General features: G+C 49.0%; 1 protein-coding gene across 2 annotated transcripts in view; it reads left to right on the top strand.

Annotated features, from left to right (window-relative positions):
• The window catches only part of vps13d (vacuolar protein sorting 13 homolog D), a 33286-nt gene that overhangs the window by 1639 nt on the left and 9531 nt on the right, over window positions 1-22116 (top strand). Inside the window, exons 4-61 of one of the 2 annotated variants that reach the window (XM_047041000.1) lie at window positions 196-386; window positions 487-567; window positions 675-791; window positions 883-987; window positions 1120-1290; window positions 1446-1546; window positions 1676-1844; window positions 1969-2070; window positions 2286-2478; window positions 2658-2840; window positions 3038-3168; window positions 3329-3389; window positions 3484-3657; window positions 3849-3979; window positions 4111-4243; window positions 4342-6621; window positions 6739-6893; window positions 7020-8114; window positions 8268-8358; window positions 8457-8583; window positions 8692-8872; window positions 9624-9806; window positions 10608-10845; window positions 11032-11248; window positions 11465-11636; window positions 11820-11935; window positions 12066-12278; window positions 12380-12654; window positions 12782-12915; window positions 13011-13166; window positions 13249-13450; window positions 13599-13673; window positions 13768-13971; window positions 14078-14167; window positions 14250-14390; window positions 14587-14712; window positions 15975-16077; window positions 16408-16560; window positions 16646-16781; window positions 16947-16994; window positions 17085-17235; window positions 17326-17542; window positions 17683-17930; window positions 18041-18232; window positions 18364-18490; window positions 18682-18824; window positions 18953-19083; window positions 19175-19350; window positions 19476-19599; window positions 19719-19954; window positions 20061-20163; window positions 20288-20445; window positions 20556-20664; window positions 20840-21022; window positions 21212-21316; window positions 21403-21552; window positions 21667-21816; window positions 21969-22065. In XM_047041000.1, the coding sequence (XP_046896956.1) occupies window positions 196-386; window positions 487-567; window positions 675-791; window positions 883-987; window positions 1120-1290; window positions 1446-1546; window positions 1676-1844; window positions 1969-2070; window positions 2286-2478; window positions 2658-2840; window positions 3038-3168; window positions 3329-3389; window positions 3484-3657; window positions 3849-3979; window positions 4111-4243; window positions 4342-6621; window positions 6739-6893; window positions 7020-8114; window positions 8268-8358; window positions 8457-8583; window positions 8692-8872; window positions 9624-9806; window positions 10608-10845; window positions 11032-11248; window positions 11465-11636; window positions 11820-11935; window positions 12066-12278; window positions 12380-12654; window positions 12782-12915; window positions 13011-13166; window positions 13249-13450; window positions 13599-13673; window positions 13768-13971; window positions 14078-14167; window positions 14250-14390; window positions 14587-14712; window positions 15975-16077; window positions 16408-16560; window positions 16646-16781; window positions 16947-16994; window positions 17085-17235; window positions 17326-17542; window positions 17683-17930; window positions 18041-18232; window positions 18364-18490; window positions 18682-18824; window positions 18953-19083; window positions 19175-19350; window positions 19476-19599; window positions 19719-19954; window positions 20061-20163; window positions 20288-20445; window positions 20556-20664; window positions 20840-21022; window positions 21212-21316; window positions 21403-21552; window positions 21667-21816; window positions 21969-22065 (11754 nt within the window). Of the gene's footprint in view, window positions 1-195; window positions 387-486; window positions 568-674; window positions 792-882; window positions 988-1119; window positions 1291-1445; window positions 1547-1675; window positions 1845-1968; window positions 2071-2285; window positions 2479-2657; window positions 2841-3037; window positions 3169-3328; window positions 3390-3483; window positions 3658-3848; window positions 3980-4110; window positions 4244-4341; window positions 6622-6738; window positions 6894-7019; window positions 8115-8267; window positions 8359-8456; window positions 8584-8691; window positions 8873-9623; window positions 9807-10607; window positions 10846-11031; window positions 11249-11464; window positions 11637-11819; window positions 11936-12065; window positions 12279-12379; window positions 12655-12781; window positions 12916-13010; window positions 13167-13248; window positions 13451-13598; window positions 13674-13767; window positions 13972-14077; window positions 14168-14249; window positions 14391-14586; window positions 14713-15971; window positions 16078-16407; window positions 16561-16645; window positions 16782-16946; window positions 16995-17084; window positions 17236-17325; window positions 17543-17682; window positions 17931-18040; window positions 18233-18363; window positions 18491-18681; window positions 18825-18952; window positions 19084-19174; window positions 19351-19475; window positions 19600-19718; window positions 19955-20060; window positions 20164-20287; window positions 20446-20555; window positions 20665-20839; window positions 21023-21211; window positions 21317-21402; window positions 21553-21666; window positions 21817-21968; window positions 22066-22116 lie in introns of both variants that reach the window. The other variant, XM_047040999.1, reaches the window with a different exon arrangement.

Here is a 22116-nt window from a genome sequence, read left to right as displayed (position 1 = left end):
TTATGACTTGTGAAGTTGGTCTACTAGCACTGTTTTGGATCTATAAAAAAAGTTATTTCCTGTTCGGTTACCAGTATGTAAACGTGTATAAAAATATATATTTTTAAGGTTGTCATCTTTACACTGGTGTTTATTTTTTATGTATAGAATATTTCAGGTGTTTGTAAATCAAACCTCCGTCTTGTTCTCCAATAGGCTTTATTGGGAAGATCACGCTCCAGATCCCTTTCTACCGACCCCACAGTGACCCCTGGGTCATCTCAATGTCCCAGCTCAATCTGATCATCGGCCCTGCACGCCCCCAGGAGTATGATGAAGAGAAGGAGCGGGAGGAGGAGAGGGAGCGCAAGAAACTATTGCTAAAAGCCCTAGAAGACAGATGGAAGGTAAGAGAAAGGGTTTTATTTATTCTGAAAGGATGATTGAATGGAATCCTGCTGATTTGACAGCATGCATAATGATTCTTTTGCCTGATGTTTCTTGCAGAGTGAGTGTGAGCAGAGAGGAGAGTCATACTGGTACTCAGTCACTGCCTCTGTGGTCACCAGGATAGTAGAAAACATTGAGGTAAACAGTCAGATGTCTTAGGATCACTACATCAATTTTTTAATTATGCTTGGCTACCCTGTTGCGTAATTAGAATCACATATTTCGACTGTGTTTGCCTGTTTTAGCTGAAGATACAAGGTGTCCACTTACGATTTGAGGACAACTTTTCGAATCCAGAAAAGCCCTTTTGCTTTGGTGTTTGTATTAACAATGTGTCTGCTCAAAACTCATCCAAAGAACCGGTAAGTTAACAAGCCTAAGACATTGCCAACAGCTGAGATATTGGGCTCTGAAGCTAATGTTGAATCAATGGAAATATATTTTGGTTCCTAGACTCAGAAACTGTTACGTCAAAAGCAGCTGGAGATTGAAGAATTCAGTGTCTACTGGGACACCGAGTCTAGCATGCTGGGAGCCCTCCCTACTAGTGAAATTCAGGTAACAGATACCAACACTGTTTAGTTTGATTAATATAATTCCCATGTTATAACCAAATGCTTTGGTCGTCTTTAGTCATGACAAATAACAGTTGTTTTTTTTTCCCCGTTTTGTCTTTGTGGGACTTTCTAGGAGGCCATGACTAAGTGCATGCAGAGCCGGGAGCACCAGTATATCTTTGAGCCTGTGTGTGCCTCAGTGCTGCTGCGGAGGAATGCCTCCAAGGAGCCTCTGAGGTCTCGCCACACGCCTCGCATCGAGGGCCAGGTCCAGCTGGAGCCTCTGTCCCTACGTCTTTCACAGGTGATACTCTAGTCTCTCTGTAAGCCAGTCTTCTTTTACCCTGGCCTCATACCTGTCACACATATTAGTACCTTTACACTGCCTTTAAGCAGTCCAAGGAGCAGTCCAGCAGTCCAACTCATCCAGATATTAGTAACATGTTTGGGTACTTTCAGGTCCAGTATCAGCAGATCATGGCCTTCCTCAAAGAGCTGGAACGTAGGGAGAGGGAGATGCTTTTTCGCAAATGGAGACCCAAAGTTCCAGTCTCCGGAAAGTAAGTTTGCTCTCTTTGTAATAGTCCACAATGTTTACTTGACAATATGGTTTTTGTTTGTGTTTCTCTATGCTGGTGTATGTGCATTCATGTTCGTGTTTTTTGCATTTGTGTGTGTGCTGTGTTTAGCTGCAGACAGTGGTGGACATTTGCAATCCATGCCAACCTGAGTGAGATCAGGGAGCTCAGGCGGAGGAGGAACTGGGACTTTGCCCTGCAGCGAGCGCGGGATGCACAAGTCTATACCAACCTCTACTTCCAGAGACTAAAGGGAGCGCCCCTTGACCCACATGAAGAGGTATTAAAAATCACTCAGATTTATATTTCTCAAACCTTTCAGAATTATACACATAAACATTATAACTCATACAATCAACATAGGTTGAATATTGAAATATTTGGGCCGTTTCCTTTTTATCCAGTGTGAGTTGGATAGAGTGGAAGAGGAGCAGACTTTGGAGGAGTTGCAGAGTCTAAGAGGAGTAGTTCATGACTGCTTCCGCAAGCAGGAGGAGATCGCAGAGGCAAGCTAAGATTATTACACTGATAGAGCTTAACTGGAATTAACTGAACTGTCATCAAGGTCTTTGTGCCCCCATGGACAGAAATGCCCTGCTTTGTTCAGAATATATCTAATACCTGACTGGTTTAAGGCTTTGGTTACCGTTACAAATGATGGTTCTATGTAATTACTATTTAGCATTTTCAAATTGATCTGATATACTCCTTATCGCTCCAGAATGTACGAGAACCCATCTCTGACCCCCCACCCTGCTCTCCCACTGGCTCAATCCCTAAGAGTGGGAGCTCAGGGATGATCCAGTACCTGCAGTCATGGTTCCCTGGTTGGGGAGGTTGGTACGGAGACACCCAGGGCCCAGAGAGGGGCCCTGATGAGCTTCTACCAGGCCCCGCCACATGGGACATCCTTGGTGGGTACCCTGATCCAGAATAGTAGGTTAGGTTTGATATATTTAGTCTATTCTTGAATAGTCCTAGAACTATTCAAGAATAGACTAAATATATCAAACTTAACCACACCTTACACCCTCTGCATAATAATAATAATAATGCACACAATAACAGCATGTCCCTCTACTACCCTTTCCAGCAGAGACAGAGGACCTATTTGATCCCCTTGAAGACTCCCAGACACTGAACACCTTCACCAGGAGGGACCACCTGTTTGCCCGGCTGGAGTTCCTGCTGGAGAAAGGTTCAGTCACACTGTTCCACCAGGACAGGAGGGCAGGCACACTCCAGGAGAGTGGAGTCATCCAGCTGGAGTTCTCCGGTAGGCCTGCTGTGTGGTGATATGGACAGAAATGAAATAGGCAGTGTTTACTGGCAAAACATCCTCTGTAATGCAATACGCTAATAGTGTGGAAATTAATTGAGCTTAGGGTGCTTTTTTGGTCTGCTTAGGCCATTCACACAGCTTTTTTATTTACCATGCATGTTCTGAATTAGAGTGTATTGATTCTTTCTCAGGGGTCAAAGTGGGAGTGGAGTCTCTGCCTCGCTCAGAGACCTCTCTGTTCTCTGTTAAGCTGGGTGGGCTGTTCCTCAGAGACCTCACCACCCAGGGCTCTATCTTTCCTGTGCTAGTTTCCCCCAAACCGGTGAGTAACAACAGATCTGTCAAGGCTTACACAGTTGGAGCCAGTGAATAAACCAGTTCAGTTGACATACCGTGTCACAGAGGAATCAAAGATGAACGCAAAGATTTGTCATGCTGTAGCTAAATGTGCAAAAGTTTATATTGTTTAACCCCTCTTACAGAACAGAGTTGCCATAAATCAACCTTTTGGGCAGCCCTACAGTGCAGAAACAAACAGCTCAGGTATAAAATATATACTTTAGCAGTTTATATAAATTAATGAATAGCCCTGAATTGAGATCCAATCAATGTAATTGTAATTTGTGTTACATTTTAGGCCCTGAATCAACAGCACCTCCTGTGTTTGAAATGATCTATGAGCGCAACCCTGTGAGAAGTTCATTTGAGAGGAGACTGGATGTGAAAACCAGCCCACTCAATATCATCTATAACCCCCAAGCCATCAAGAAAGTGACAGATTTCTTCTACAAAGGAAGGGTCCATACTTCAGGTAAGATGCATCTAAAGCATTGCAACAGCATAGTGTATTGTAATCATGCATTGATATCATAAGCTGGTGACTGTTGTTATGTAATGTCCGGAAATGTACATGTCTGATCCTTTTGGAGCAGAGCAGCTTAATTTAAGGAGAATTTAAATAGAATATAAAGACATGTCCTGTTCATCCTGTCTGTTGTTCAGGCTTTGGGTACCAGTCTGAGCTGGAGCTGAAGGTAGCAGAAGCTGCCAGGAGGCAGTATAACAAGCTGAAAATGCAGACCAAGGCAGAGATCAGACAAACTATCGACCAGCTGCTGGTTGGAGAGTTCATTGTAAGATTGAATTAAATGGGAATACTCACAGAATCCTTTGATTGATCTACTTTTAACTAATATCAGCTACATACAAACAATGTCCTTAGTGCTAAATGCTAGTGCTGAAAGTATTTCATGTGTCACGATAGGAGAATAGTAAGCGCTGGACCATGAAGCTGGACATCTGTGCACCCCAAGTTATCTTTCCTGATGACTTTCAATCCGAGGACCCCATGCTAGTTGTGGTTGATCTGGGCCGCATTCTTCTCACTAATTCTCAAGGTAAATTAGCTTATCATCCTCAAGGCTTGTCTGAGATAGTTTTTCTTTTTTGCATTTGCTGAAAGGTATAAACCTGTTCCCTGTTCTGCTTTCTAAAGAGGACACAAAAGCCAAGTCCAAGATCTCTCAGCCAGAGGGAGAGGAGCTGAGTGACGAAGAGTACCAGACTCCACTGGCCACACCTCCCGAGTCTCCAGCCCCTGAATTTGAGACCATGTCCAAAGACCACACTAAGAGCCATGAACTCCCCAGCTTTAAGTCCCCCGAGGGCGCTCAAGCCTTCTGCAGAAACCTGTATGAAAAGTATTCCCTATCTTTCAAAGACTTGCAGATCATGGTAGGTCGATACAAAGACAACTGGAAGCACCTCCAGGAGAGTGAAGTTGGGCCCACTCATGTGGTAGAGAAGTTCAATGTGCTGTTGCAGCTGGAGCAGAGGCTGCGTTACACCTCGGATCCCCAGCTCCCCGGGGCTGTCCTCTCAGGCACTCTACCAGACCTGAAGGTACACATCAACCTGGAGAAGATGACTGCGCTCAGGAGCTGTCTAGCCCGGCTTAGCACGCCTGCAGATGGAGAGGAAATCGAGGGAAAAGGCCAGAGTGTCAAATCCCCAGACCCCTTGACACTGCGCCATGAGAAGATCTTTCAAAGAGAAGACAGCCAGTGGAAACTCCAGGGCTCAGCTAAAAACATGACCCAGAGTGTAATGACCCTGGAGCAGCACACACGAGAAGTCCTGGTGGAGTCTCGGCTCCTCCTGGCCGAGTTCAACATTAATTACATGCAGCTGGGCGTGGAGAGCAACGGACGCTACATCTCAGTCCTTAAGGTCTTTGGCACCAATGCCCATTTTGTAAAGCGGCCTTATGATGCTGAGGTTTCTCTAACTGTTCATGGACTCTTGCTGGTGGACACGTTACAGACCTATGGCTCTGACTTTGACCTCCTGGTGGCCTCTCACAAACACCTCAGCTTTGATGTGCCCACAGGCAGCCTCCGTGAAAGCCAACCTTCCTCCCCCAACTCACCTGAGGGAAGATCCCCTAAGCACCCATCCTTTCATCGTGGCTCATCCTCTGGGATGCTCTTTGACAAAATCTCTCCCTTCAGCTCCTTCCTCAGGGACCAGGAGGCCCTAATCAGGCTGGAGTACCAGTTTGTCAGTTCCGACTGCCCTTCCATGAACTTGGACAGCTCGCTCCAAGTAACCACCCTGCAGGTCAACAACCTGGACATCATTCTCAACCCAGAAACCATGGTGGAACTATTAAAGTTCTTACAGCAGTCTTTCCCCAAGGAGGAAACTACCTGGACTCCATCAACTCAGCAGCCCTCTCCATTACCTACAGGTGAGGACCAGGATGAGACCTTCCAGTCCACCTACGATCAGAACAAAGAGCTAACGGTGGAGATCCATCGGCTCAACCTACTACTCCTTCGTACCGTGGCCACAGGGACTGTCCTTGGCAGGGAAAAGAGAGGTATAAAGATTGCTACTGCCAGCATTAATGGCACCAAGGTCAATCTGTCCATGGGCAGCCGTCTGGATGTCAATGGTTCGCTAGGGTCCATGCAGCTGGTTGACCTTACTCAGGAAGGAGGGAGGAGTCAGTTTGTGGTCAGCATTGGGAATGTAGAGGAAGATTCTTCAGTTGGAGGGGTAGCCTTCTTTGCAGGTGCTGGAAGTTCCCCTTCAGAGGCCTTGAACTTTCACCTCATGGAGAAGTCTCAAGGAGAGTGCTCTTTACAGCTTCAGATGGCATCCTTACACTACAACCATTCTGCCAAGTTCCTGAAAGAGCTCAGTCTGTCTGCCAACGAGGTGGAGGACAACTTCAGATCTATGCTGAAAACAGCTGCTACTAAAGTGTCCACAGTGCTGGCCACCAAGACTGCAGAATACAGTGGGATGGTTTCTCTTTTTGAGACGCCCTCCAGGAGATCTCGGACTCAGAGCCAAAGTGGACCTAACTGGACCTATCCCTTTGAGGAAGAGGAGGATCTCACTATACAGGAGGAAGAACCCACTTTAGACTCATTCATGGTGAAACTGACCCTGAACGTCAGCATTGAGTCACCTGTCGTATCCATCCCTCGTAAACCTGGTCACCCCGAACTTCTGGTTGGTCATTTAGGAAGTATAACCATACAGAACTTTGTGACTGGCCAGGACTCTCAAGGTGAGAGGTTACAGGTGTTGGTAAAGGATATTCGACTCTACTCGCTCAATACAAGTCACCTTGTTTTACGGAAGACAACCAGAAATGACAGCAGTGCTGGCTCCAGCATGTCCCCTTCCCATAATAGCAATGCTAATCAGGAGGAGCCACAGTTTACCCGCCATGACTTCTTTGAATCTCTAAGCCGTGGAAAAGGTGAGAGTTAATTATTTGATGAATACGTTTACTGCAGGATGAGTGACCACTTTTGTGTGTCCAGGTACGTAGTTTGTAATAATTTAAGTAATTACTTGTTTCCATTTTCTCACACAGCCTTTCATATTCTGAAAGACACAACTATTCAGTTTACCTTGGAAAAAGTCTCCATCGATGAGGAAGATACCCAGTTCCCCTTTCTAACTACGGAGGAACCATATCAAAGTACAGGATTACTCAGAGTTGAAGGCAAATTTGTTAACCCAGTTCAGGTATAACAATATTACATCAATGTTTTTCTGTGATTGATAACGATGTCCATTGTAACCAATTGACCCTTTCAATGTGAGTAGAATGGTGTCAACTGATGATACAGTATTTTACTCTGTTTTACACAGGTGTTCCTGGCCAAGCCTGTGTACGAGCAGGTGTTACAGACCTTGGACAACCTCTCTCTCATTGAAGAACATCGAGTGAGTCCCAGTCAGCCTCCCACCCCTCCACCACCCACCCCTTCCTCCACCAAACCCCATCGCTTTCCAGACCCCCAGGGAGGACTCTTTGCCCGGGACCCACCCCACATCAGCCTCTCCTATTCCTCCTTGTCAAACTCGCTTTCAGCTCCCAAGCCCTTGCAGGCCCACAGCCCCCCATTCCAGCCACCTTCCTTTACTCAGGTGCACGCCACCTTTCGGGTGGCAGAACTTCAGGTGCAGCTCAGTGCTGACCTCACCCAGGGCTCTCAGGGACTTGTCAGCTTACGCTTCCAAGACCTGGAGGGCGACTTCACTAAGGATCACCCCCATTCCCTGTCTGTCCAGCTGACATTGCGCTCCCTGCAGATGGAGGACCTCCTGGAACAGAACCCAGAGTCCAAGTACAAACATCTGATGATATCCCGTGGTGCCCCAAAGCCCTCCACATTTAGCCCCAAGGAGTATCTGTCTCAGAGCTGCCCCTCCTCCTCCAATGCCTTGTACCCAGAAATGCCCCGCTCCCTGCCTGCTCACATGGAGGAGGCTCAGAATGTCTTCCAGCTCTACCAGAGGCATCCCAGTACCCCGTCTGCCAGCAGCCGCAAGAGCAAGAAAGACCCTGCCTGCCCCAGCACTCCTCCACCATCCCCCACAAGACAAAGCCCTTCCCCACAACCCACCCCAGATTTTGATGACTCACTGGTGCACATCAATGTGCTACTGGTGGACAGACGGCATCCAGAGTTCAAGACCCGCTATGGCAGCATTGGGCGAAGTGTGGATGTTGACTTTAACTGCCTAGACGTGCTGATCACGCTGCAGACCTGGGTGGTCATTCTGGACTTCTTTGGCATTGGCTCCACTGCCAACAACCACGCGGTCAAGGTGCCCACCATGTCCCCCCAGCCCATGCCAGGGCATCCTCTGTACGAACCTGGACCACACGACTTGGGAGACATGTACCCAGACATTGTGGAAGAGGAGGTGGAGGTGGTCAATACCAAACTCGATCTAAAGGTACTTCAGTAGTAATATCCTGCTTCTTGGAATTTCTTTATTTTATTTTGAATAATTGTGAATTCAGAATGGTAATTCAGCTGTTACATTAAGTCATACATCAGTGTCTGTCATTAAAATCATTGAATGTTCTAACTAACGTTTCACTCTCAGGTCCATTCCCTGTCTCTTGTTCTAAACAAGAAGACCAACGAACTTGCTAAAGCGAGTGTGTCCAAACTATCAGCTCACCTAGAAATGCTTGGTTAGTATCCAAAATGCTGTGTGTCAATATTTGCAGAAACGAGTTTGGTTAAGCCAAAAAACGTGTTTGTAATGTCAAACCAATGTCCTGTATTTTAGAGGGTGACCTGGGGTTGCAGGGGAGTCTGGGTAGCTTGTCTCTGAGTGACCTGACCCCACATGGTGACCTCTACAGGGAGCGCTTCACCACAAGAGGTGGAGAGGCTCTCGTTTTTAACATCCACAAGTATGTTACCCCGGGACCACATCAATGACTCGTATCTTTAATACATCATATGTATTCAGACGGGCCTGTATTTCTACCAGTCTGTTGACGCTACTGTTGTCTGTCTAGGTATGGACAGCCTGATCCCGACCTGGAGAGGGAATGTGACATCAAGGTGTCCTTACAGATGGCCTCTGTCCAGTATGTCCACACACAGCGCTTCCAGGCAGAGGTGGTGGCCTTTATCCAGCACTTCACCCAGCTGCAGGACGTCCTTGGCAGGCAGAGGGCGGCAATGGAGGGCCAGGCTGTAGGTTTGGCCCTTGGGTCATCTATTCTTCTTGTCTAGCTCTAGTGGTGGTTTTAATATAAATACTGTAACCATGCTATCGCCAACATTCAATCTTACAAAGCTTCTGAACAAAACAAGTGTCACACAAAATGGGATAGATTTAACAGTGACTTTTGCCAGTCAACACTGTATTATATGCGTAATATACGTTTACAAAATACATAATATATTTAAGTATTAAATCATTTGTTGGGGCTTTGTCCCTTCAATATGTTCTGTGCTGGGCCAGTTGGTTCCATGGGTGACCTGGCTAAGAAACTGTCACCTTGAATCTCCCTCACACTGACCTAAGGCTTGGTGGCCATCTTTACTGTGTTGTGGCTGGACACTGAAGCCCATTTCTGGGCAACCTGCCACTTAAATCCCAGCCCCATACAGGTCACTGACTAGGCGGATATCACGTTCACAACTTCAATTTGCTGATAGTTCCAATTTCCCTTGTTGGTAATAACAACAGAATACTTTAAGAATCCAAGCACTACAATAATATGATTTAGATGCATGTCTCCTGTCCTTTTTAACCTTTATTCAAACCATGTCAGCCTTTTCAATCTTTCTCTAGCCTTGGGCACCTGTTCAGGAGTAGCAGCAAAGATCAGTCTGTCTAACTTCATTAGAGAGGGCTGAAAATAGACAATCATTTCCTCGTCTGTCCACCCATATCGTCTAACCTCCCCCCCTCTGCCTCCAATGTGCGCCTGCATCCCAGGTCCGTGAGCGGCCCCAGAGAGCGTCCCGTGTGCTCCTGGACATCGAGGCGGGCGCCCCTGTGCTTCTAATCCCCGAGAGCTCCCGCTCACCACGCCTCATCGTGGCCAACCTGGGCCAGCTGCGCGTGCGCAACTCCTTCCTGCCTGCAGGCACCCATGGTACCTTCTCACTCAGAGACAAGGTAGAGAAACTTACCATGGCACATGCTTTTTTCCCATCTCTGGTGAGTTCTGCTTGCATGAAGCGCAACTTTGTTTTTGTTAGACTGCCCTGACATCACCTAGCATGGTTCTATTTATGAAGCATTTTATATTAAGGAAGAATGATAACAGCATTTCTGCTACAGTTAAGTTATCTTTATATAGTATACATCAAAGATGAAGTGCTTCATGAATACAAGACGTCCAGAGATTTAACTTGAGCATGAGTTGGTTATGCAAGCAGATCCATAACTCTAAGAAATGTGTCATCTTTGTTTGAAATTTGTCTGTGACAGTTTTTGCTAGACACATTAGGATGGTAATATGTTACTGATATAAAATTGATTGTTGTATTGTGTCTGTCAAGAATTTGATATTGCATGCAAATGCTTACAAGGATCCCTCCCATTACAAGGTACTCTGGCATGTTTTGGATGTGAGGCTTGGTTTGGTGTGTTTATTGGATTATTTCTTGATGAGCTGCAAACCCTCAATCTCCAGGCCTATATTGTTTTTCCATGCCTTCTGTGCTCGGCCCAAATCAAATGTGTTTCCCTGAGCACCTGCTGAATGGCCTCTACATTTAATATTTGACATCTTAGTAAAGGCTGTCCAAAGGAATTGTCAGTCAGTGATGGGGGAAACACTTCTTATATTGCTGTGATTTGTATGCTTTGTTAAAAAAAAATAGAAAAAATCATACAAGGAGGTTAATTGTAGAGAATGTAACTGTTTAGTGAACATCAGACATATCACTAACGGTTTAACATTTGTGACTGAAGGACCGTGTGAGCAGCGCCCAGCCACAGAGCTCAGCAGCCAAGAGCAGTGAGGAGGAGCCTGCTGAGAAGACTAAAGCCCCCGGCCCGGCCGCGCCCTCTGGCCCCACCGCCTCCTCCATCCCCTCCGCCTCCTCCATCCCCTCCGCCTCCTCCACCACATCCTCAGGGTTCACCCTGGACCGGCCCCAGCCCCCTGCTGCTGGGAGGATCCCTGAGGAGGACACGTCCCTCTACCTGGGTGAGTCTGTTACAGTGAACACTTCATCAGTGCCATCTCCACACCAGGCAGTTCAAATGACTGAAACCACCCCCTGTGCTGTCAAGAACCCTATACATCCAACCTGATTGTGTTATATATATTAAAAAAACTGGCATAGATATAGGGTTGAATAGACCCTAATATTCTTCCTGTGTGTAAATGCAGTGGAGGACCATGTGTGCCTGCTGGACTGTATAGCCCTGGACCTGCAGGAGATGGACATCTTTGCTGCGGAGCGTCTGCCCTGCCAGCCGTGGGACAGTGCTGGGAAGCAGCCGGACTCTGACCTGGTCTTCCCATCTTACTCTGTGCGCCGCACCGGAGACAACCTACTCAAGGAACACTGCCGCCTGAAGCTCAAGGTGGAGCGCAACCTCGACAAGTAAGGCTATGTCTGCATGTACCTCTCCCATCTGGAATAACTGGACCCAACTAGAGATGGGCATCTGTGTCGAGCAGAAACCGGGCGTACTGGAATAACTGGATCAACATGGTTGAATTTCATTGTTGTTCTGCACATTTGTCTGAAGGTACCTGAGGGGGGTGGTGATAACACGTGACACATTCTTTATCCTAAATCTTTCCTACGTGCCACCAGGGAGCTATGTCACGCAGTGCCGGACATGTCCATTCACGGCAGCCTGTCATCCGTCCACTGCTCCCTGGACCTGGAGCGCTACCAGCTGATCAGAGGGCTCCTGGATAACAACCTGGGGGAACCTGTGGAGGAGTTCCTCCGCCCCTACAACCTGCAGGACCCCAGCAGCTATGTGAGAACACAGCCAGTCAAGCACAAGCAGCCATACCCTCATTTGCAACACCCTGTTACATGGTACACTGATAACAAGTGGCTGCCTTCCACTCAGGGTAGAGCGAGGAGATTGAATTCAGAATTAGGATTCTATTGTAAAAAGAGTATTTCTGAAGAGTATTTCTTTTTTGCTTGGTTGCAGACGGTGTTGAGTGGTGATGTGTACACCAGCCTGTCTTTCCTCGTTGACATGATGAATGTCAGTCTGGAGCTGTTTGACAAGCCGAACGCTAGCGCCCAGAAATGCTCACTAGCCAGGTGGGTTTTCGGCTTCTTATTTCGTGTTTGTGTTGTCGCCCGAAGACACATGCAAATGATACTATTGAGGTAGGGCTTCTCAGGCATTTTCCGTCTCCCCTTTGAAACAAATTCCTCCCTCCCTCAAAAGGTTTGACTTCATGAAATCCAAGCTGCTGTTTGAGAGTTTCTCAAACGGGTCCAAGTCTGTCAACCTGGTGTCTCACTCCCTGTTGGCATACGACACTCGCTACACTGGAGCTAGCACAGGTACCAGGGCCAAGCACAACGTCTTTGACTGCATCCTCCAGCCTTCAAAGACAGGCACCAACCGGGCATCCCTGCAGCTTGAGCTGCATTACAGGTACATGTCAGTTCACTTCAGTGAAATTGTATGTTGGTGAATATGGGTGGGTTTTTCATCAGACACTTATACTGAATCCTTTTCCCTCGTTCCTACATCAGATCCACACGGGACTCCTCCTGTTTCACCGTGGTGCTCAACAACTTGAGGGTCTTCCTCATTTTTGATTGGCTCCAGCTGGTTCGTGACTTCCTGCGGATGCCCGCGGAGGATGGGGCGGGCGCCCCGCCCCGCCAGCGCTGGCCCAGTGGCAACAGCGACCCCGGTACCACCGGGGCGGTCATGCCCAAGACGGTGAAGAGTGGGGTGGTTACCAAGAGGTCCACAGTGACGGTCACCCAGGACCGCTACCTAGAGGTCAAGGTCAACGTGACCGGTGAGAGAAGAGACATACTGGACTGGACTAGATACACATTACACATACATTCAAACTCATGGATACAACCAGAACACCATGAATGCTTGGATGTGAACTGAAATCTGTCATGTTATTTTCCCCTCAGGCACAGAGTTTGTGGTGGTAGAGGACTCGTCTTGTCTGGACACCAGTGCCATCATTCTGAAGGGCACCACCGTTCTCACATACAAGCCTCGTCTTCTGGACCGGCCCTTCTCTGGCAGCCTGGCCGGCATCGAGGTGACCACTTCAGTCATGTTCATGGACAGTCAAATGTTTTATGAAGGGTTTAAGCTGTTTCTAATGCGCCCTTCACTCCCCTCTCCTCCCACCAGGTGTTCTCCTGTTGTTTGGGCAGCGAGCAGGAGACAGCCCTGTCCATCATCGACCCTGTCAACATCCAGGTGGAGCTGTGTGGAAGCCCCACCTACCAGAGCAGCTCTGGCCTGCTGGACGCCTTCAACATGGAGGACTTCCCCCCTCTGCTGGAGGTGAGCTCTCAAACTGCTGACATTCCTAGATAGAAACAATTCTTATGGCCGAATCCCAACCTGTCTGTTTATATCCTCACAGATCCAGTTCCCTGCTCTGGACATCCGTCTGTCTTACAATGACGTCCAGCTCTTCCTGGCTATCGCCAAATCCATCCCTACCTCGGGCACTCCCGAGCTCAGCGATGCTGCAGACGGTGCCCATGCCGGCACCTCAGCGGCCAGCCTGGAGCCCACCAGCAGCCTGAAGGACAGCTTCAGACACAAGACTGAGGCTCTGCTAGGTGGGCACTTCAGTTTGGGGATTTAGCATGTCCAGCATGTTTGTAGTTTGGAGATGAATCTAAATCGTTTGATGCCTTGATCTTAAAACATATGAATGGACAAATGTAACCAGAGGAAAGTTGAACGGGCGTTTTCCTCTGTCTTTAGAGGGCCAGCTGACACGGTTGCAGGATCTAGGCTTCAGGAAGGATGACTGCAAGAGAGCCCTTGTCCACTGCAAAGGTAAGGCAAACCTTAATGGCGTCCAATGCCAGTACAGGTGCCACTCCATAACGTACCGCCAATAAGACTGAATGAAACCTTGTGGCCCCATCAGGCCAGCTGGACCAGGCTGCCACCTGGCTGCTGGAGAATGCAGAGACCATGGCGGGTCACCCCAGGACCAGGACAGACTCAGACTCTGCCAGCCACTCTTCCACTCCTCTCTCTGGGGTCGAGGTCAAAGCAGAGAGCGTGTGCATCTGCTTCATCGACGACTGTCTGGACTGTGACATCCCTCTGGCTGAGGTGACCTTCTCACGTGAGTCTTGTGATCCTTTATTTTTTTTGATCTACCCAATCCTTAAATCTTGCAATTTTTTGAGAGGTCAAAGGTTACGCGTCCTCTTTCTTTTCTGCCACGGCAGGGTTGTATGTGCTTCAGCGGATCGGCTCCACCCAGGAGGGCAACGCCAGCTTCACCCTGTCCGGAGACTACTACAACAGAGAGCTCTCTGGTGAGGCAGGCCTCACGGCGCTGTGATGAAGCACGGGCCTTGTTCAAGCTGTGGGACAGTAATATTGGTGTTGTCATGTCAGGTTGGGAGCCCTTCATCGAGCCGTGGCCCTGTTTCATCAACTGGCAGCAGCAGGCCGCTGGCCGCCTGCACCCGCCACGCCTCAAGATGGGCGTTCGTGCCAAGCAGAGGCTGGACATCAACATCACCTCGGTCCTCTTGGGTACGTAGTCAGAGTTCTGCTCTCATCTGGCAGGGTTCGCTAGGAGTTTATGTCTATTTGATTAGCTTCATCCGCTGCCTAATACCACTCATTACCCCACTAATCCCTTTTGATACTGCATAGATCATACGGTCGGTTTTATTGGTTTAACTGTCGACATATTTCACCCTGCTGCCACCGTCTCCTGGCTCTACAGAGCAGTACAGCACCACCAAGAGTTCCTGGTTGGCAGACTACTGTAAGGAGGAAGAGCAGGCTCCGCAGAGCTCTGCTGCTCTGCCTTGGATGGGCTCCTCAGTCGACCCCCCCTGCTTCGCACAAAGTGAGTCACAACCACACACACACACACACACATATTCCTGAAGTAGCTAATAATACTGCATTAGCATGGAATGTGCACAATTGTGTTTTAGATTCCAAGATTTAGTAATACTGAACGTGCTTGAACTTCAAACACTTTGTCAGCTGTGTTGTAAAAAATATATATATATTATCATAAAATCAAACCTCAACTAATATCTTGCTTTCGCTAACTGGGTCCGGAGCTTCACAGGGGTCATGGTCACATGACTACAGATCCCAAACCCTCTTGTCTGAGCCCTGCATGTCTTTCCCCTGTTATAACTGTCTCTTTCTGCTGTCAGGTGTCCCTCTTTCCCACCTTAGAACTAGGAGCACTGCCAGCTTGACCTGCCTCGAGCAGCAGATTCACTCCAGAGGTACAGTTCACAGCTCAGAGACTCAGACAGGCCAGCAAGCTTCCCTCCCTGACCAGCTAGATGGAACAGTCATCCTGTTGTTTGGTGTTAGTTGCTACAATTCAGTTAAACCTGCTGTGCGATATCAATGCAGTGCCAGGTATGCTGCCCTAATGCTGGCTGAATGAGAACACTCAAACACACACAGTAGAGGTGCTGCCTTGCAGGTTTGATTGAATTAGGGCTGTAGTCTTGGGAAGTCAGATTATAAGGTTACCCTTAGTGATAAGACTTTCCTTTTTTCTTTCTCTCTGTTTCTCTCATGCCCTTTCCTTTATTTCCAGTTTGTGTGATGTGTCTTTTGTTTACTCATGCCTGAATGACCTTTGAAAGAGCATGGTCTGTTTCTTCATCATTCGTGTTCTCATTGCATGAACTCTTACCTTGTTAGGAAATGCATTGTGGGAGCGGTGTTGTACACATTTGACCGTGTCACCAACTTGGTGAAAGGTTGTCTACATCAATGTACCTGCTGAGTAATGCATTTGTGGGCATTTGTTATCATGTCTAATATGACATTATTTCTTGAGTAATTCACGTTCTGTTTTCAGGACTTAATTGATACTTGTGTTTAATCTGTTGCTGTTTTACAGTTTGGGACATTGCATTGGACAGTTAGTGCACATATAATAAATGTACCTTATTTATGTAAGATGGCCATCATGTGCTTGTCTATTTTATATACATATATAGATATATACGGTATCAATATATGACTATATAATAATAGTAATCGTATTAGGTCAAAATAAAAAGAGATTCTTGAGTCATTGAGGGCTAATAAAAGACATGTTGTTGACTGTCCATGCTCTGCCTCATCCAGCAGACGTGAAGCTGTCCAAGCGCAGGCAGCCCTTCGTGCCCTACGCCCTGCGGAACCTCACAGGATGTACCATGTGGTTCGCCACGCTCACCACCACCCCCACCAGGTAACATCATCCTCTCCTCACCTTACTGGGAGTCAGCTGGCTGAGCGGTTAGATAATCGGGCTAGTAATCACAAGGTTGCTGGTTCGATTCTCGGCCGTGCCAAATGACGTTGTGTCCTTGGGCAAGGCTCTTCACTCTACTTGTCTCGGGGAAATGTTCTTGTACTTACTGAAAGTCGCTCTGGATAAGAGCATCTGCTAAATGACTAAATGTAAATGTACTGAGAACGCATTCGATGACTATATTGTGTCCTAGTTCATGAGCTGAGGCGTGTGGTGTTATCGCTCTCCCCCCTGGATCACCTGTGTGTCATCTCCTCCCTGACACAGGGTGGCGCTGTCTCACAGTGGCAGTGCAGACTCCATCTCAGACGTGCACGGGCCAGGAACAGACGACACCCACAACGTCAGCCAGTGGCGAGAGGTGCTGCCAGGGGAGGAGATCCCCTTTGAGTTTGAGGCCCGCGAAAAACTCCGGCACAGGTACAGCATTGGCCAGCAGGTGTTCATGTGTCGACCCAGGGGTTTGTGTCTGTGTGTCTAAGCCACTTCTGACTCGCCTCTGCAGACACACTCATGAGCTGAAGCTGCATCAGTTGCTGGTGCGTGTTGGTGGCTGGGAGCAGGTCAAACCCGTGTCTGTGGATAAAGTTGGAGTGTTCTTCCGCTATGCAGCGCCAGATCGCAACAATCCCTCAAACACTGTAAGTTTGACACAAGGCACTTTGACACTTGGCTCACAACTCATTTCTCAAGAACAGATGTGTTGCTAGTGATGAGGGGATGATGTTGGCAGATACTTCTTTGACATTTTTTATAGCTTCAAAGTGCTATAATAATGCTGTATTTACACTGTTCTCATTGACTAGGTTGGAAGCCCTATCAGCAGGACCAACATCATACACCCACATGTCTATGTAAGTGATCTATCTAAACTGTTTGTGCCGCTGACAACATTCCTTTAGGTTGCTGCATGTGCACGTGTGTAAATGCTCTCCCTTGTGTAGTTCTCTGCCCTGCCGCCTGTCAGAGTGGTGTTCTCCATCACCATGGAGGGCAGTGCCAGGAAGGTGATCACTGTCCGCTCTGCCCTCATGGTCAAGAACCGCCTGGAGGTGCCCATGGAGGTCCGCCTGGACAGCCCCTCCGCTCCAGACAGTGAGTCTGTCACTCAAACTCTACATGACATCATAGATTGTTCGTTTATCGGAAGAAAGTGACTAAGCCAAACCTGTCGTCCATCTCCAGAACCGGTAGTGCTGCCCCCCATCCTTCCAGGCGAGGCCCTGGCAGTGCCCCTGCACCTGACCTCCTGGAGGCTGCAGGCCCGGCCCAAAGGCCTGGGCCTCTTCTTCTGTAAGGTGCCCATCCACTGGACCAGTGTGGAGAGGCCCGGAGAAATCAACAGCAGCAAGAGAGAATGCCATTCGGCAGACTTTGAGGACCACCTCAAACGCAGCTTCAGGTAAACACGAGCAGCAAACGGCCATGTTTTTGGGGTCCAGTTCAGGAAGGGAAGAGACCAGAGGTGTGTCTCAGTAATGTTTAGCTGTTTTCAAATGCACCGTTAATTTGCGCCCTCTCCTCTTATCGGGCTGGTCCCAGGTTTTGTGTGGTGATCAAAAAAGAGAACTATCCGGACCAGCAGCCTGCTAAGACCGTGTCGGGCAGTGCCAAGCAGATCTACCGCCAGCCTGGCCACACCATCTACCTGCTGCCCACCTTGGTATTGGCCAACCTGATGCCCTGCGACCTCAACTACTACATCAAGGGCACATCCATCAAGGGCTCTCTGAAACCTGGCAAGGAGGCCGTGCTGCATGCGGCAGACACCTCCCAGAACATGGAGCTAGGTCAGAACCAGCCTCCTCTGTAGCTCACTTCTGGAGGATACAGTAACGGGGGCCCCGATGAATGATGTTTTTAAGTTTTCACCCAGGCGGTGTCATTGCTGTCCTTTCAGGAGTGTTGCTGGAGAACTTTCCGGTGTGTAAGGAGCTTCTGATTCCTCCTGGCACGCAGAACTACGTGGTGCGGATGCGGCTCTACGACGCCAATAAGCGCCTGCTGTGCCTCACCATTCGGATCATCCTACGGGCACAGGGCGCTCTCAAGATCCTCATCTCCTCCCCCTACTGGCTCATCAACAAGACCGGTAAACTCATCCTCACCTGACATCTTTGTAGGGTCAACAGTTCAGTTTTAACACGTTAGTTTTGTTCATCCATTCATTCATTAGGAATTCACTCATGAAAAAGGCAAATCCCAATGTGTTTGCCCCCTCAGGCTTGCCGTTGATATTCCGCCAGGACAACGGGAAAACAGATGCTGCTGGCCAGTTTGAGGAGCATGAGCTGGCACGCAGCCTCAGCCCACTGCTGTTCTGTTACACTGACAAGGAGCAGCCGGCCATGTAAGACAACGAGTCATGTGGTGGTTCCAACTCTCGACCTATCCCTTTACTCTCTTTAGTATGTCAAGCTCTCAGATAGACTGAGTGGATTACATATTTATTGAGGTGTTCTAGTACTTCCAGGTCTCAAGCATTTCGCTTTGTATTGCCCATTGCTCCATCAGTATATTCTTCTCTGCCTCGCCCTCCAGGTGCACGATGCGGATTGGTAAGGGCATCCATCCAGACGGGGTTCCTGGTTGGTGTCAGGGCTTTTCTCTGGACGGAGGCAGTGGAGTCAGAGCAGTGAAGGTCATCCAGCATGGGAACAGGCCAGGACTCATCTACAACATAGGTATGAAGCTTTAGTGGAACTATATCGTCTCTACTGAAATGAAACTGAACTGCAGAGGTAAAAAAAATTTTTTTTTAACTCTAGCGTCACATACTTTCATTTGTTGCTACTGTTTCTGTCCACCACAGGCATCAACGTCCGCAAAGGGAAGGGCCGCTACAGAGACACCCACATCGTGACCTTTGCCCCCCGTTACCTGTTGGACAACCGCTCTACGCACAAACTAGCCTTCTCACAGAGAGAGTTTGCCAGGGGAAAGGTGAGACCGGAGGCATTACAGAGTACGATACGAATTCACTCTTAAATTGGCTCTTGGTGTGTAACTCCTGCTGGACCCTTGTGCCTGCCAGGGCACAGCCAACCCTGAGGGCTACATCTCCACCCTGCCGGGTTCCAGCGTGGTCTTCCACTGGCCCAGGAACGACTACGACCAGCTGCTGTGCGTCCGCCTCATGGACACGCCCGACTGCACCTGGTCTGGAGGGTTCGAGGTCAACAAGCCCAAGTCCTTCCATGTCAACATGAGGTAAGCCTAGAATGTGGATCATCTTAAGAAGGTCACTCATCCACACAGAAAGATATTGTGAGTTGTTAAAGAACACGTGCTCGGTCTACCAGCTGAAGTGCTTCTGGGTCTTGTCCTCCTGACAGGGACACACTGGGGAACTGTTTCTTCCTGCGGGCTGAAATCACACTGAAAGGCGCCACCTATCAGATCTCCTTCAGCGACACCGACCAACTGCCTCCCCCGTTCAGGATCGACAACATCTCAGAGGTAGAAATACGCTGCCTCGAAGGATCAATCCGTCCTGCTGTCCATTGATGACCCAAAAATGTGGAAAGAATTGACGTCACGTGTGGATACTGTATTAAACATGACGGGTTCTTTGGCAGGTGCCCATCCAGTTCTGGCAGCATGGGGTGGTTGACATCCGTCTGCACACCGAGGTGAAGGCAGGTTCTGTGTTGGACTTTGCCTGTGACGAACCCACTCTGCCCCCCTACCTCACGCTCATCGTTAAGGGGGCCGGCTCCTCCGAGGTCACTGCCGATATGAACTTCTTCCGGGAGTACAACAAGCTCTACTACGAGAACTTCATCTACATCGCTGCTACACACACCTTCTCCCAGTACGCTTTTCCTGAACGTTCTCCTCTCTTGGCCCTGACTCATTTAGCAGTGTTCTGGTGGTCGGCTGAGATGATTGGCTGAGTGTGATGTGCTGCTCTCCTGCAGAGACGCTGGGAAGAGGCCTGTGGGGAAGAAGCGCCAGGTGAGCTGTGCTGAACTGGTGCTGGATGTGGAGCCCAAGACCCAGCGAGTCATCCTCAAGAAAAAGGTTGAACTGCTCTCTAAAATGTGCCTGGAAGTCTCCCACTGTACAAGTTATCCACTACAAACACACAGTCGAAACTGGTTTCTTACAACATTCTCCGTGCCAATGTTCCCGTTCTCTGCCTTAGGAGCCAGGGAAGCGGTCCCAGTTGTGGAGGATGACCGGCACTGGGATGCTGTGCCACGAAGGCTCCTCCCCTCCCCAGAGCAAGCCTGCCCAGCCCCGCCCCCTGGAATCATCCCTGGTGCTGGACATTGCTGGACTGGCAGCCGTCACTGACAACAGGTCAGTTTGTCCGCCTCTTGACTTCACCCCAAAACAGAGCAGTAATTGTGCGTATATAATAATCCACGCTGTGTGAATGCTCCATGTTTTGAATCTGCTCGTCCTTACAGCTTTGAGCCGTTGATGCTGAGGAGGCCAGACCCACGTCGCAGCACCACCCAGACATGGCACTTCAGCTCCAGCATGCTGACCTGTGGCCTTCCCCGTCTGGTGGTACAGGTGGAGATCTTCCAGTGCCCACTCTTTACATAACCCTCTGATAATCTCATTTGCTGCTCATTTCCTCAATTTGGCGTTGTCTAACGAAGATTTACTGCTGACTCTGATGGCATGTCTTGGCTCAATTATTAATTGTTAACTGCTTTCCCTTCTTTGTTCTCGTGCCTTCTTCAAGGCTAAGGGGGGTGTGGAGGGACTATTCGATGGGGCGGAGGTGGTCCTGGGGCCAGATTCAGCGCAGAACCAGGTCCTGATGGATCCAGGTCCTGAGCAGCAGTTCATCAACCAGAAGATGAGACCAGGTTCTGGGGTCCTCTCAGTCCAGGTGCTGCCTGACGGACCCACACGAGTTCTGCAGGTTAGAGACTCCTCCTGCCACTGCACATCCAAACACTGTTTCGATTTCAGCTGGTATAAAATGCAGCTGGTATAATTTGCATTATAATCGAGTCACTTGGGATTGGAGGTCACCAAATGATGCATGCTTATTTGAATACTAAATGAACTAGTTTGAGTCTGCTGACTGGGTGTGTGGCGCTGTGTCTAGATCAGTGACTTTAACCAGAGGCGGATGAACCGAACCTCCCCAAGCACTGAGGAAGACCAGAATAAAGACCCCGTTCAGAAGAAGGACCCTGAGCAGGAGCTAGAGGTGCAGCTGCTAGTCACATCAGAACATGTCATGTAGAACAGGAGCGTGTGTGTTGGTGTACTGAGCCGTCTCCGTCTGGCCTTCAGGTGTTGGTGAACCTGGAGGAGGGCGTGGGGCTGTCCCTGGTCAACAAGCTGCCGGAGGAGCTGGTGTTCACCACTCTGTCAGGCATCGACATCCACTTCACCCGCACGGCCACCAATGAGGTCCTGGAGCTCAGCGTTCAGAACATCCAGGTGATGACCCTCAAGGCTTTTAGCATCGGCCGTCAAGCCCTTCATAAGACCCTCCTCAGCATCAAGTTAGCTTTCCACACACCGTTGTGAAAGTGGGTCCTCTCTCTCTCCCAGGTGGATAACCAGCTCCTGGGCACCACTCAGCCGGTGATGCTGTGTGTGAGTCCTGGCTCCAGTGACAGCAGCATTGTTGATACTGGCTCCGCCCTGCAGATCAACTCGGTCAAGGTTCCCAGCAATCTCATGCTCACCGACCTCTTCAAGGTGAGGCCCTCTTGCAAATTCCATTCTTAAACCAACGGGCAACTTAAAGTAAACGCAGTGGCGGACGAAACGAGAGGATTTACTGTAACACTTCCTGCGTTATGGTTGAGAGGAAGACGTGAGACTGAGGTAACGCCCTGGTATTTCCACAGCACCTGATGGTCACCGCCCGCCGCTTCACCGTCATTATCGAGGAGAAACTCCTGCTCAAACTGCTGAGCTTCTTCGGTTATGGACACACAGAAGCAGGTGGGTGGATGCCTGTTTCTTCCCCAGGCAGCTTCCCTAGTCATCTCATAG

Source organism: Hypomesus transpacificus, chromosome 18, assembly GCF_021917145.1.
Source record: "Hypomesus transpacificus isolate Combined female chromosome 18, fHypTra1, whole genome shotgun sequence".
Taxonomy (NCBI): Eukaryota; Metazoa; Chordata; class Actinopteri; order Osmeriformes; family Osmeridae; genus Hypomesus; species Hypomesus transpacificus.
The sequence above is the reverse complement of the archived record's forward strand: the minus strand, read 5'-3'. Positions and strand labels throughout refer to the sequence as shown.